At 40.2% G+C, this 13281-nt stretch overlaps 1 protein-coding gene across 8 annotated transcripts in view; it reads left to right on the top strand.

The window, feature by feature from the left end:
• USP3 (ubiquitin specific peptidase 3) overlaps window positions 1–13281 on the top strand; it is a 41326-nt gene that overhangs the window by 18222 nt on the left and 9823 nt on the right. For all 8 annotated transcript variants that reach the window (XM_039731530.1, XM_039731546.1, XM_039731499.1 and 5 more), the window contains 5 exons: window positions 4414–4497; window positions 5963–6044; window positions 8206–8288; window positions 8849–8962; window positions 9622–9735. In XM_039731530.1, the coding sequence (XP_039587464.1) occupies window positions 4414–4497; window positions 5963–6044; window positions 8206–8288; window positions 8849–8962; window positions 9622–9735 (477 nt within the window). The remainder of the gene's footprint in view (window positions 1–4413; window positions 4498–5962; window positions 6045–8205; window positions 8289–8848; window positions 8963–9621; window positions 9736–13281) is intronic.

Below are 13281 nucleotides of genomic sequence, written 5' to 3'. Positions count from 1 at the left end.
TCCCAAACCCTGTGTGGGCATTGCAAAATGCCAGCAGCCAGACTGGGGGCTGTGGAATGTATTACTGACCCCAGCTGTGCTGGGCAGGGCAGTCAGACCTGCACCTGGGGAGGTGTGTGTTTGTGGGAGCACAGAACGGAAGCAGTTCAGCATGTGATGTCTTTTCTGCTGTAGTTGAGGGCTGAGTCATATGTGGATGAACTGGAACCTAGTTATAGCCAGCTTTGCCTTAGGGAGTTCCTGTTGTATGGGTAATTCACCAGCAAATTATAACTCCTGTGCTAATGTGAAGGTGAACAAGTTTCAAAAGCAGTTTATCTTTGCTTTCATTTAGGATATTTCAGGTTTTTCCCACATGATAATCAGAGAAAGATACTTGAATTTGTTACTGTGTCCAGTTGAAATGAGCACAGAAGTTTAAAGATGAAACAGAAGGCATCCAGATCAACTTTTCCCCCTTTATTTTGGACAGTGCTGTGGAGACTGCTGCCAGTTAAAGCTAATAGTTGGGTAAATTTGAGACATAATTAGGTACTGTGGAGAGTGAATGGGCTTTCAATAGCTTTGAAATGCCTATTTGTGAACTGCAGTGTAGATGTGAATCCAGTAGACAGTCCTGAGTTTATGCCATGGTGGTTCTTTTAAGTGAACTTTTATGTAAAGATGAGTATTTTATGCTACCAGGATGGGCTGCCTCAATAATTTGAAAGTCAATAAAATAACATCGTAAGACTTAATTGAATTTTATTTCTACTGTAAAAATAATGCAGATATTTTGATGCAGTGCCAGCTTTTATATTTTTATGTGCAGTTCTGTTTACTGCACAAAGTTGAGTATGATGCTCTTATTCCAGTTATCCCACGGATCCCAGTTTACTGTGTTCCTTGGCTTGCATGATAGTATCAGTGAGCAGGCCTGTGTGGGCTTTCTAAGAAGGCAGTGTTTGATCCTTTGCCTTCCTTTGGCCATGCCATAACCTGTAATGCAGTCTTTCCGGAGGGTTTTGTTCTTTGCTTACTCAGTTCTCCTATTCAACCGCTCAGTTTTAGCAGTGGAAAAGTTGAGAGAATTTGTCAATATTTTGTTATGAGAGTACAACTCTTCTTGATTCTTTGGTCACTTTTGAGACAATAGATGCAATACTAAACAGTCAGACTAAATTATGTTTGAGACCTTAACTGCTGAGAGAGAGTCCTGAATCCCACTTTTTGGAGGTAATCAGCCATTCAGTTAGTTCTAAAGTACTACACACAAAGAGTTTGTAAGAAGTACAGATCTTTTTTGTCTACAAACTGTCATAGGGTACTTTCTCATTCTGTGTTAGGGATTTTTTTGTGCACAAGAAGTAAAATGATACGTGTAAGAACCCAACTTTCCTGAAAGAGGACTGTTGTAAATTGGTTTTCTCTGTGCTAGTGCAGACAATTGGCACTGAAGAAGAAAGGCTCCCCTGTTGATATATTTGCATAATATGTTTCCTTTGTTCATTTAATCGCAGACACAGTTTGCAGGTCAGATTTCTCATTCCCCTCCTTGTTATCCCTTAAAGGGACACAGTTGTGTCAGGGGTGTCTGTGTTCCTGGCTGGTGTAAAAATAACCCAACTGTCAAGGACATAGAAAAATTTTTTTTTAGTCTCTGTGAAGAGGGTTCTCTTTAAAAAACAAACCAGACTTACTGTGCTGGTGCATTGGAAAATGAGGTTGCTTAGTCCTGTTATATTGCATTCTATAGGCAGTGAAAATAAGAACAGTAAAAAGCCTTTTATCCAGACAGTAAAACTTGAGCTCTTTGTTTATCCATATAAGGTGTTGGCATAACTAAGGAAACCTGGGTTTTCTTAATTTTTCCTATCCTTCAAATTCTTCAAATCTAGTCAGGGCTTTTAAACACAGCATGAAGTTCTGTCCCTCCTAAGCACTGTAACAGCAGTAAGCACTCATGTTCCCAGAGCACTGGCTTAATGCCATTTTAGAAGCAAAGGAGGCTAGGAGGTGGCAGAGGTACTAAAAGTAGAGTGTATAGAGGAGAATACTATGCTAAGCCATATAAGGGACCCTCTGCAAGGTATAGAATTTGTTCTGTCTCGTTGCTGTTAAAGTATGTTTTAGAGCTACTGTATCCAAAAAAGGTGTTTGTTAATTTGTGATAATCCTGAGGATCATAAATTAAGCAGCTGTTTTGAGTGGCAGCTTCACATATAGGAAGTAATTTCTCAGCAGTTTACCCTTAAGGTGTGTGGGCTTAGCAAATTTAAGTTACTAAAACATAGACTACTTCTAAATCTGTTTACTTGGTTTATGCAAAATAGTTTGGAGGTAATGCTGTTATTTCTAATAGTAGTGCTGAATCCTCAGTGTTGCAAGAGAGGTGTTTTAAAAAACCTACCTATTAAAAAGAGAAACAGAGGATTGTCTTGATTCTAAGGGAAACTTACAATTACTTTTCCAGTGTTGAAAAGACCCTGACATTAGTAAATGTATTTGGTTTTATTCTTCCATCTTGGGGCAAGTGCTAAACTGGTGTGCAAAAATAAGGTTAATGTGATCTTCAGGGCATGGGAGCAATGAAATAATCTTTCAGCAATAAGTTCTCACTGAGGATTTCAGTGAGCTTGTATCTGCTTCGATCCCCTGCTTTCCTGCTTTCTCAACAGTAGCTACTCCAGCATTAGTAGCAGTGTGATTGTGCTAGTGCAGCCAAGGTGCCCCTGCTCAGGAGTCCCACGCTGTGTATTAGCTGACTGAGCCTGTGTGCTCTGAGTGTTGGCCTGAGAGCTGGGTCCTGTGAGAGTGCCAAATGCAGGAGCACCTCATTAGGTCTTTGTAGGTAGCTGAAAAAGCTGACAAGGACTACCTAAGATGTGGCTGAAAAATAAGCACATTAATGGACTTCTTCCCCCTTCCAAACTAACTTAGTCTGTGGCAATCTTTAAAAATGTAAAAGAAAAAATACTGGTAATCTTACTAATTTCTAGATCTTGTGTAAGTACCCATAATGTTGTTGCAGGCCCTCAGCTGGGTAATAATTAGCATTGACTCCATGATTCCAGAAGGCTGATCAGTCACTTTTTTATACTATACTTACTAAGAAACCCATTGCCCTTACAGAAAGTCATGATACAGGTGGACCCAATTGGTCCTTCAGTCTAAACACCATCGCCATTGGCCAATTAAGAAACCACCCTTTGGTAAACAAATCTCCATAACACATTTCACATGTTCGCAACAACAGATGCAGCAAGTGAAAATAAGAAATGTTTATGGCTCTTTTCTCTGGTCTTCTCACAGCCTTTCCCCAGGACAGTGCCTGGGAAGGTTGTGCATTGCCCTCTGTGGCCAGAGAGCTGCTGCCGCACCGTAACTGCTGTGTGCAATGGTTTGATGTCTTGAGAGGTGTCTTGTTAATTTCTTTTCTTAGACGGAAAACTCAGAGGTACTGAACACTCTGATCTTAGAGGCTCCATTTAGTGGCAAGGACCTTTACTTTCTCAACTCTGTAGCCTTTTCAAGAATGTAGAGTATGAAGTAACACTGGCAATACCTGCAGATTTATGCAACAAAGAGTGTTGTGAATTCCAGTTGTGCCTGAAGTCAGTATCTTCATTAAATTAGGAAGCAAAGGTGGATCTGCTCCAGCATTAGGAATAGCCTGAGGTGATGATGATGATGTATTTTGCATTTGAGTCACTCTTGTGCCAAAGGGAAAGGAGAGACATAGCTACAGTTCTGATATTAAACATATCCAGAGTTAGTTTTCCTCACTTGTTCACTTGCCTGCCAAAATTTGAAGCTGTAATTTGACACTTCACGGTATGTACAGAAACTGGTGAGTGATTGAATGATATTTGTGGTTAAGCATGAGGTGCAAGTTGCCACAGACTTTTGGCCTGACTTTGGAAAACTCAAGAGATCTCTTAGTCCATCCTCTTCCCTGGTGTTTATTCAGTAGCACAGTTTTATGTTTTGTACATATCTGTTCAGCACTTCAGGTTTCAGTGATAACTTACAATGTTAAAATATTTTAAAAATTAATAAAAGCTTTGTATTCTGTTTACCAGGGGTCAGTTAGTCTTTTCTGATGAATCTGTGGATAGACTACTGAGTCTGCTTTTCGTTACACTGTTTCAGTTTTTGTTGAACTAGAATTCTGCCTTGGACCAGGCAGTATATCATGCTTTTGATTGCTAATAGAGAACTAAAGTAGCAGAAAACCCATGTAATAAGATGGTTCCTGTACCCTCTTCTGCTGGAGGGGGTTTCTCAAAGGGAACCAAGCTCAGTGTGAGGTGTTGTGCTCCCCAGTTCTCATCTTTCACTGGATCTCTTTTGTGCTTTCCACACATAGGCTTGTGTGGTTTGATCTGCTTCACTGAGGTGCTTTGCATATTCTGAAAAATGTTTTTCTTGCAGTTATCGCTGTGATGATTTTGTAGTCAATGATACCAAGCTGGGCCTGGTGCAGAAGGTCAGAGAGCACCTACAGAACTTGGAAAAGTAAGTACTTTGTTTGCACCCAGACTTCCTTGGGCAGACTTGTAATAGTGCATCATTGAAGTTGTATTTGTTTCATATGTGTATATGTATCTAATTACGTGTGTCTTGATCCTTCTGTGTATCTGACACTGTTTAAAAACCTTTTCATCACTGAGAAGCAGCGGTGCAGAGCAAATGGATTTGATTGATCATGATCGTATGTCTTGCTCTGTTGTCAGAGTTTTGTCAAAAAACCAGCTTTTTTAATCAGAAAAATTCAAGAAGTGCAGGTGGAAGTAGTCTTCATATTAATTGTACAGTTCGATTTGCTGGCAAAAAGATCAAGAAGACTTACGAACTTGGAACTGCACAGAAGAGACATCTTTTCCTTTGCCTCTGTCTGATGCTGTTCCACTGGAAAGCAGATAATCTGATCCTGGGTGGTGTTTGTGCTGTAGCCAGTCCTAGAGGACAAAGAGTGTTTGCACAGTTGGCCCGAATCTTACCTAATGCCAAGCAGAAATATGGGTGCATTCAGTGCTTCCATATACATCAAAATGCCTCTGAGTTCACGTAGTACTCCTGCTACGAAATTCCTGTGATCTGGGGAAATCTCTGGATCCTCCCTGAGCTAGGTGTATCAATTACTTGGTAGGTTATATTAATATGTTCATTATTTTCCATCCTCTTTTGATGGTCTTGTCAAGTACATTATGAGATGTAAAGATGTTTAAGTATAATGAGAAGTGAATTAGAAACATCCAAGCAATCTAACTTCTTAGAGGGGTAAAAGATACAGTGGAGGCTTCCATTCTGTGTAATGGTAATTTTTGAATGCTTGGGGGGCATTTTAATAAAAAAGAAAGAAAAAGGAAAAAAACCTACCAACCAAATCCTAAAACAATTTATGATTGTAGGATCAAATTAGAGAGAAATCATCAACTGGTTTAATTGAGGGGCCATTAATTTCCATTGATTTGCAAAAGACTAAGCAATTATTTTTGTAACTTAGTATTACACAAATGTTAGGACTTCATGTATTTTTCTTTAAGTAAGAGAAGTCAGCTATAATACGCAAGTACTAACATTCCACATATTCTTGATTTTTGGTAACTTAATTTCATCCTGATTTTTTTTAAGTTGTGTTTTTAAAGGCTTAGATTATTTTCCTGACAGAAGAACTTAATTTCTTTGACCTAGGAGAAGGATGAGTATTTTAGATGACAAGTAGCTGCTACTAAGGCCACTCTTGAAGGAAAACATCCCTGAGCAGAACATCCTGTGTAAACTCACTGGTGGGCCATGGGGCTGTGCCCTGAGGGAAGTGCAGCCAATTTCATACTGCAGCAATGGGGAGCCTGTTTGCTGTCAGTGACGACTGGTGACAAATGGAATCACTTTGTTGAACATGAATGGATTTTCTCTGGTCCATTCCACACAATACGTTTTTTCTGGTAAATAACTGCTTTTAATTGCTTTCCAACAGTTCAGCCTTTACATCAGACAGACATAGGAAAAGAAAACTATTGGAAAACTCATCTCTGAACAGCAAGTTATTGAAAGTAAATGTAAGTACAACAGATCAGATATAGGGAGTTTAAAGGGTTTTTGTAAACCTGCTGAGATTTATAGTTGGCCTAGACCCAGACTGTGCTTGGTGCACTTTAGCATCTTCTGGCCACACACCTGAAAAAGCCTCTTCTCACACAAACATGGCTGATGCTCTGCTGCATTTCTGTTGATGTAGACTGAACTTTCCTGGGCTTCAGAAGGGTTTCATGTCAAGATGGAGCTTTGCTTTACTGAGGAGGCAAGGAGCTTTTGTAATTTTTTGGTTTTTTGGGGTTTTTATTGTTCCAGGTGCAGAAGGCAAAGGAAGAGGTACATTCTTGAGGGAGGCTAAGAGTAATTGTTCTGAAAAAGTAAAAAATGTTACCAGTTTTTTAAAAGAGCTCAGTAAAACTTGCTTTCAATAGGAACTATGGACTGTTTTTAAGCTTTTCTTCTCCATTTATCTTCCTGCTATTTTAACTTCAGATCTGCAGGATAACACCCAGGAGAGGAGGATCCAGCCTTGGCTAGATGGCTGAAGGGCTGGATCATTTCTTCCAAACAAAGAATGTCACAAGTCAGATGTCTCTTTTGCACAGATTGGATTACGGGAGTTTTTTATTTTCATAATTTCTCCCAGAATTTGAGGATGGAGAGGGGAGATACTGACCCAGCTGTATTCAACTGGTTCATTTTTACCCTTGGGAAAATGGGGGAGAGATGGAGCAGAGCTTTTGGGTTGTGGGACAGCAGTGTCACCAAAGGGAGCTGGAGCAGCAGATCCTTCAGCCATAGGAACAACTACCTGAGGGGATGTGAATGGGAATAAGAGCCTGGGGTAGAGCAAAGCCTAGTTTAGTTACTAAACTAAGTAGAAGGGTTTAGTTACTTTTAAAAATGCCCTACTACAGTCAGTTTAGGCTTGTCTGAATGTGCTGTCTGAACTTCCTGCACTGTCCCAATCTTGCAGAGATTGAGGTAGCCTGGGAGAAATAGTGGGGCTTTCTTGCTATGGCAGTACCCAACTTCATTGTCTGGAAAACTGAAAGCCAGTTAAAACCAAAATAAAAATTCCAGGCAACGTTTAGATAAGGACAAGACAGACTTAGAAAGCTTGAACTAAATGCTTTTTTTATTCTTCCTACTCTGTGCTGTTTTGTCAGTCTTATTAATACTTCAATATTGCCTCTAACAACAGATTATTTTTTATTGTTAGCATATTGAATCTTATCTTGAACTGCAGGGGCAATGCTGCATTAGTGCTGTGCCACTTGCGGCAAGAGGGAGAAAATACTGTGCTCAGGACACTGTGGTATTTGCACTTTGAGACACTAAATGGTTTAAAAGCCCAGCTTTTAAATTCTGTTGGAACAATGAAGAATGCCCAGAAATTTGATGAACTTCCAGTGTGGTATTTTGTGGACAGTGAAATGTGTCCAAATATTGCAGATTCTAGAATGATAAATGCAGTGTTGTCCACATTTTTTCCCCTTTCCTCCCCACTCACCCTGGAGATAATTTGACAAAAAGCAAGCACATCTCTGGGTTCATTTGTTCTAGGTTCTAAATGGTGTGTATTTTGCTTCTCTTTTTTCAACTCTTTGCCTCTTCTTTGCACAGTCTAACTTGACTGTTTTATTTCCCAAATAAGTGCTGTTTTCTTCTCTTTCAAAAACCCTTCTGGCCATCACAGAATCCCACTGAGACTCAGACTAGTGCTGGTGACTTGAAAACAACCTGGAGGTGGCCACACTGTGCACATTAGACATGGGAAAAGATAGATGAGGATTGGTACTTTTAATTTTTCAAAGGCACTGTAGGGAAATTGCTGCCCAGTTCTAACTGAACACTGTTGGAGTGTGAATATTTAACATGCGTACACACAAATCCTTGGCAATAAGAGCCTGCAGTTAACTGTGTTGTCCTGTTCTAGATTTATTTGCACGGGAAAAGACGTAGTATCATTTTCTTTTGACAGGAATGAGTAAGAGTTTTCATGTCAAGATGGAGCTTCAGGGCAGTTTGAGCTGCTGAGGTGGTTGCTTTAGCTTTGCAGCTGCACTTGGTGTAGTTGGTTATTGTTCAGATCTTTGCTTGATCCAACAGTGGTGGCTCTGGAGGGGGGGAAGTGGTGAAGCAGTGATAAACCTTTCTGTAACCTAACTGTTCTCATTCTAGGGAAGCACCACTGCCCTTTGTGCCACAGGCCTTCGGAACCTGGGGAATACTTGTTTCATGAATGCAATCCTTCAGTCACTCAGGTACCTTCCCCAGCTCTCCCATCACTCTCAGGGGGCTTGTGTGCTGTAGCATTGGGCAGGTGAATTTGGCATGTTCCCACTGGACAGGAGCGTTATCTGAATTTGCAAGAGTGGGTGTGCGTGGGTTGATAAAGTTGTGTTTCATTGTGTGAGGTACATGCTGTGGTACAGCATTCCAGGGGAAACGTGCCGTGTCCTTGGCAGAGCAGGAGAGTGCCCCTTCACTGCCGAGGCCAGTAAAATAAGTTAACTTCCTCAGCAAATGCAAGTCTTCGTTGGTAGGAAATGATAGCTCAGTCTGGAAGGGTATCCCTTAGTCAAAGCAGGGCCAAAATGTAATTATTTTAGGAAGCTGGGATGACAGTGATATTTGTGGATCTGCGTGGTTACTGATCGAAGGTATTTGCTACAGTGTTTCTTGTCTCTTGAACTGTTTGTGATTGCTGTCCTGTATCACTGCATGCGGTGTTTATGCATTTCAAAGAACAAGCTCCAGAATACATAATATTATCCTTTTTCTCTGCCCTTTAAGGATTTCATTCTTATTCCATTTTTCCTAGTAACATTCAGCAGTTTTGCTGTTATTTCAAAGAGTTGCCTGCAGTGGAGCTGAGGAATGGGAAGACGGCAGGGCGGCGAACTTACCACACCAGGAGCCAGGGGGATAACAATGTGTAAGCTGTGTGTGCCTTGTGAGCTCTTAGCTGTGCGGGAAACAGCAAGGTTGGGCTGCTGGGGCCACTGGACACTTCTGATCTTGCACAGTTCACAGGGGACACAGAAGAATAGTTGTTTACAAATAAAGAAACTCTTACCACTTGCAGCTTGCTGTTACAGATCTGATGCTGCAGGGAGAGGCAGTCAGGTAGTGTTGGAGTGTGACATGTTAAATCATGTTAAGAAGTCCTCTTGATATGTGCTGCAGATACGCTACTGACTTCCAGCTAAAATAGGGTCATGAAGCTGTGACTGCAAGTCAACTTACTGCGACTACTACTACAGAAAGTTCAGGAGTAAGTGATTGATGAGCTGTAGATTGCTTGAGCAAGCATTAAAAGGATGATCTTAGCAGAGTCTGCACTAAAATGGCAAACAGTGCATACGTGTTCACATGAGTCCATCCTGAACTTCTGAAATATTATTTCCAAATCTGTCTTCAACAATTGTGGTTAGGATTTTGGACATAAAATCTTTGAAGCTACTAGAAAAGATATTTACCCAGTCGTTACAGTCTTAACCCAGCTAATGTCTAATACTTGTACCATTGAACAAGTAAACCTCTAAGGGTTGTAAACAAACACACATTAAACACCAGCTCTTACTTTCTTTACAGTTCACTTGTGGAAGAATTCAGAAAGACACTCTGTGCTTTATGGCAAGGAAGCCAAACTGCATTTAGTCCAGAGTCTTTATTTTATGTCGTTTGGAAAATAATGCCAAATTTTAGGTAAGTTTTTTTAAACATAACAGTATTCTTGATTGCAACCACATATTGCTGATGTCCTACTCTAAAATGGGCTGCATCCACAGGATGCACTCTGTGCAGCTTTCCATATGCCTACAGATGTGCTTTGAAGAGGATCTTTGCTTTGATCAACAGCTTTGTGTTCATCACTAGTGCTTGCTTTTTCCTTCTGCCCTTCTACCACATGTAGCAGTTTCAGAGGGGATAGAGATCTTGCATGAGAAACAGTGGTAGTTGTACCTTTGAGCTAGTGCTCCAAAGGAATCAAGCTATTGACTGGTTGGTAAGTGCCAAGCGCAGGGTGTTGACAGAACCCAGACTTGGCTGCAGTAAGAAAATGATGTAGTCAGATTAAAAAAGATACAGGACTAAATGCAAACATACTGGCTGAGACTTCCTTGATTCTCTCAAAATACAGTAGTCACCAGCTGGACATAATATAAGGGCTATAACAGAAAAATCCGGTGCATAATAAGCATTTTGGGCCCATACTTAACAAAACAGATGATAAAGTGGAAAAGGTTACCCAAGTAAACCCAAGTATCGCTCCTCTCAAAGGCCTCCCTGTCCTGATCCCCGATACTCTTTCAAAGGAGCACTGAAACCTGTTAGGATATATTGTGAAGAAGGTAAGTTGCTGTTGTAGTTTATCATAGTTTGGTTTTTAGTTGAGGAAAAAATCCACCAACTATGGAAGTAATTCCCAATAAAAACCGTAACAGCTTCCTTTGGACCTGACAAAACTAATCCACTAGCTAACTTGAAATATTGACACCCTGTTAAACCGCTTAAAAAAGCAAAATATGCCTCTGTGAAATCACTGTTAACAACATAATCCCATTCAGATGAACAGAAACAGCTGAAAGCAATGCTGCGAGCCTCCAAAGCCACTGCCTGGCAGAAATCATGTGACCAGCAACAAAAAGCCATTTCCTAATGTAAAGCCCAAATAAAATTAACTCGTTCAGTGCTATAGAATTCCATTTAAAAACAAACCTGCCGGTGTCCCTTCTCCCAAGTAAAAAAAAGAAAATTAAAAGTGTATAAAAAGAACAGCATAAAGAAACCAACATCGATAAGCAAAAAGAGCCAAAGCCCAAATAAGGAAAAAAAAAAAGCCTTAGTCTTAAACTAAAATTCTCTTCTAAAACTATGATGAAGATACAATTAATACATCAGACTCTTTTTCCCTATAACTCATAAAATGCCTTGGAGAGATGTAGTGTTCTAACCACAGCCATGAGCAGAACCACTAATACTAAAGCAAGCAGATGCTGAAGTAGCTGTAACTTGATGAAAAGCTTAGAGATGAAATGAAAGAGATTAAAAACTTTGCCCCAGGGATAGAAGAAGAGACGTCTGTTTCTTAGAAATAGATAAAGAAACCTTTTGTTTCTGTACTAGAACAGCTCATCCTTAAAATTTCACCCCAATAAACTGAAATGACCCATGGTAGTAGTTGTGAAAAAACTACCAAATGTAGGAGAGACTTCACAATTGTAAATTTCCGGGTGGCTGCTATTAGTGGAAAATTAAAACCATGAAGGAACTGTTTCTTGTGAAAAAATCTCTATGACATGGCAAGAAATACTTCTCTCCCCAAGTAAACTGAAGAAAGATTATTTTAAAAGTAATAAACTGACTGAAAATACCAAATTTTGTCTCTTTACATTGTCAGAGAGAAAAGAAAGAAGAGTTGGAGGGAGAAGTGTTCTGAAGGTTTATTCTGATTTCTTACTATTTTTCTTTTAGTTTGGTTAATAAAGATTTCTTTATACCCTTTAAAGTTTTGAGCCTGCTTTGCTCTCCTCCTAATCCTTATCCTGCAACAAAAAATGAATAAATAATTCTACTGAGTGCAAGCAAAAAATGAATAAATAATTCCAGTGAGTATACTGGCATTTGGCCAGTGCTAAACCCACTACATAAATTGGTGTGTTAACTGAAAAAGTCAGATTAGGGAACCAAAACCACTGCAGTTGCTCCATGTTCTCACATAATAAAGATGTCCTCTTACCTGTTATATCTCTAGCACTGCTGAAGAGATGCTGTGAATACATCTGCTCAATGAATAACCCAAACAACACAACTCTGTTCATTGTTATTCACACAGCTAGTTATGTTTCATTTAGCTTATGAAAATCAAGGAAGTTTAATACCAGTAGTTGCCAGCAATGACCACAACATTCTAGTCAAAGAAATATCATCCCTTATGTCTGTGGCCAGTTTCCCTATTACAGGCTTCTCTATAATTCTTGTTAACCAAGTGAGGAACCTGTTCCTTGAAGTTCCTCAAGCAAATTTTCAGCACTGTGGATTCTGTCACAGCTTTTAAAAGAAAAAGTGTGCTTTTTGGGGGGTTCTCCCTCTTCCCAGTTTTTTGGGAGCATGTCCAGGATTAACGGATAAGGGAGCTCATAAAATCAAATGGAAAATAGTCAGCTGCTTTTAGCAGGTCCCTAGTCCCACATGATGCAGGGATTTGAATTTTTTCGGTGCTTAGTTGAAACTTCTAAAAGCTAACAATGCTGAAATTCCAGTTGTGTCTTGTGTGGTCCCTGGGAGATGGGGAGAAGGCAGATGGACATATGTGTGGAAAGATGGAGCCAGCAGCCTGCTAGCCGCACACCAGCTAATTTGGCGTGTGCTTATGGAGCCTGAAGTGGTGGGGCAAGGGAGAGGCAGCTGGAAATTGGTTCAGTTGTTTTAGTCCAATGAGATTTTGGTTGTTAAAGTGAAGGACTGTGGGTGCAGCTCTCCCTGAGGAGGGTTATAGAGGAAGTTGCTGCTTCTGCTGCCCTCTGTGCCCCTTCGCCTCACACTGCAGCAGGGAGTAGAGGATGCCATCTGTAATTACTACAGGCAAGTGCAGGGCCTCTGGGCTCTCCTGCTCCCTGGCTGCTCTTGTGCTGCATGCCAGGACAGTTCTGCAGCCTCACGCTGAGTTGCGATATGTGTGTTTTGCTGATTTACTGCTGCACAAGTAGTGTACTCTATTTTCCTGGTAACAGATCCTCTTTATATCCCATCCTCTTGCCACTGGGGAAAAGTGTTGGGAGTGGGCTTGAATTTTTCATGTAGATGGACATGAGTTTTGTTATACAAGCAGACTGTCAGAGTAACTCTGCTTTTTGCTGAAGGGCTTTAACATAATTTATTTTAAACAGTGCATTGTCCATATCATTGTATCCTTTTAAAGATCTATATAATGATGTATCTTAACAAATCTAAAAAATTTTCCATCTATAATTAGTATACTTCTATGCAAGTATTAACACATGCACCAGGAGCACAGCTAACAATGTGGAACAATTCCTGAGATTTATTTGTTGCCAACCAAGTGTGCCAAGCTCTTTTAGAGGAATTTCATGTCAAAAAGGTGTCTGAAGCAAATACTTTCCATACATTTAATCTGTGGCTGTTTAGTGTGGTTACTTATGTGATTATTGAAAAAATCTGTATTCAGTAAACTAAGCAAATCCTGTGGTACTGTAGCAACTTTAAAGCCCTGCAAATTAACATGCAGCT

The sequence above is a fragment of the Passer montanus genome, unplaced genomic scaffold (assembly GCF_014805655.1).
Source record: "Passer montanus isolate IOZ18808 unplaced genomic scaffold, ASM1480565v1 scaffold111, whole genome shotgun sequence".
NCBI classification, from domain to species: Eukaryota; Metazoa; Chordata; class Aves; order Passeriformes; family Passeridae; genus Passer; species Passer montanus.
This window is presented reverse-complemented; position numbering and strand designations above follow the sequence as displayed.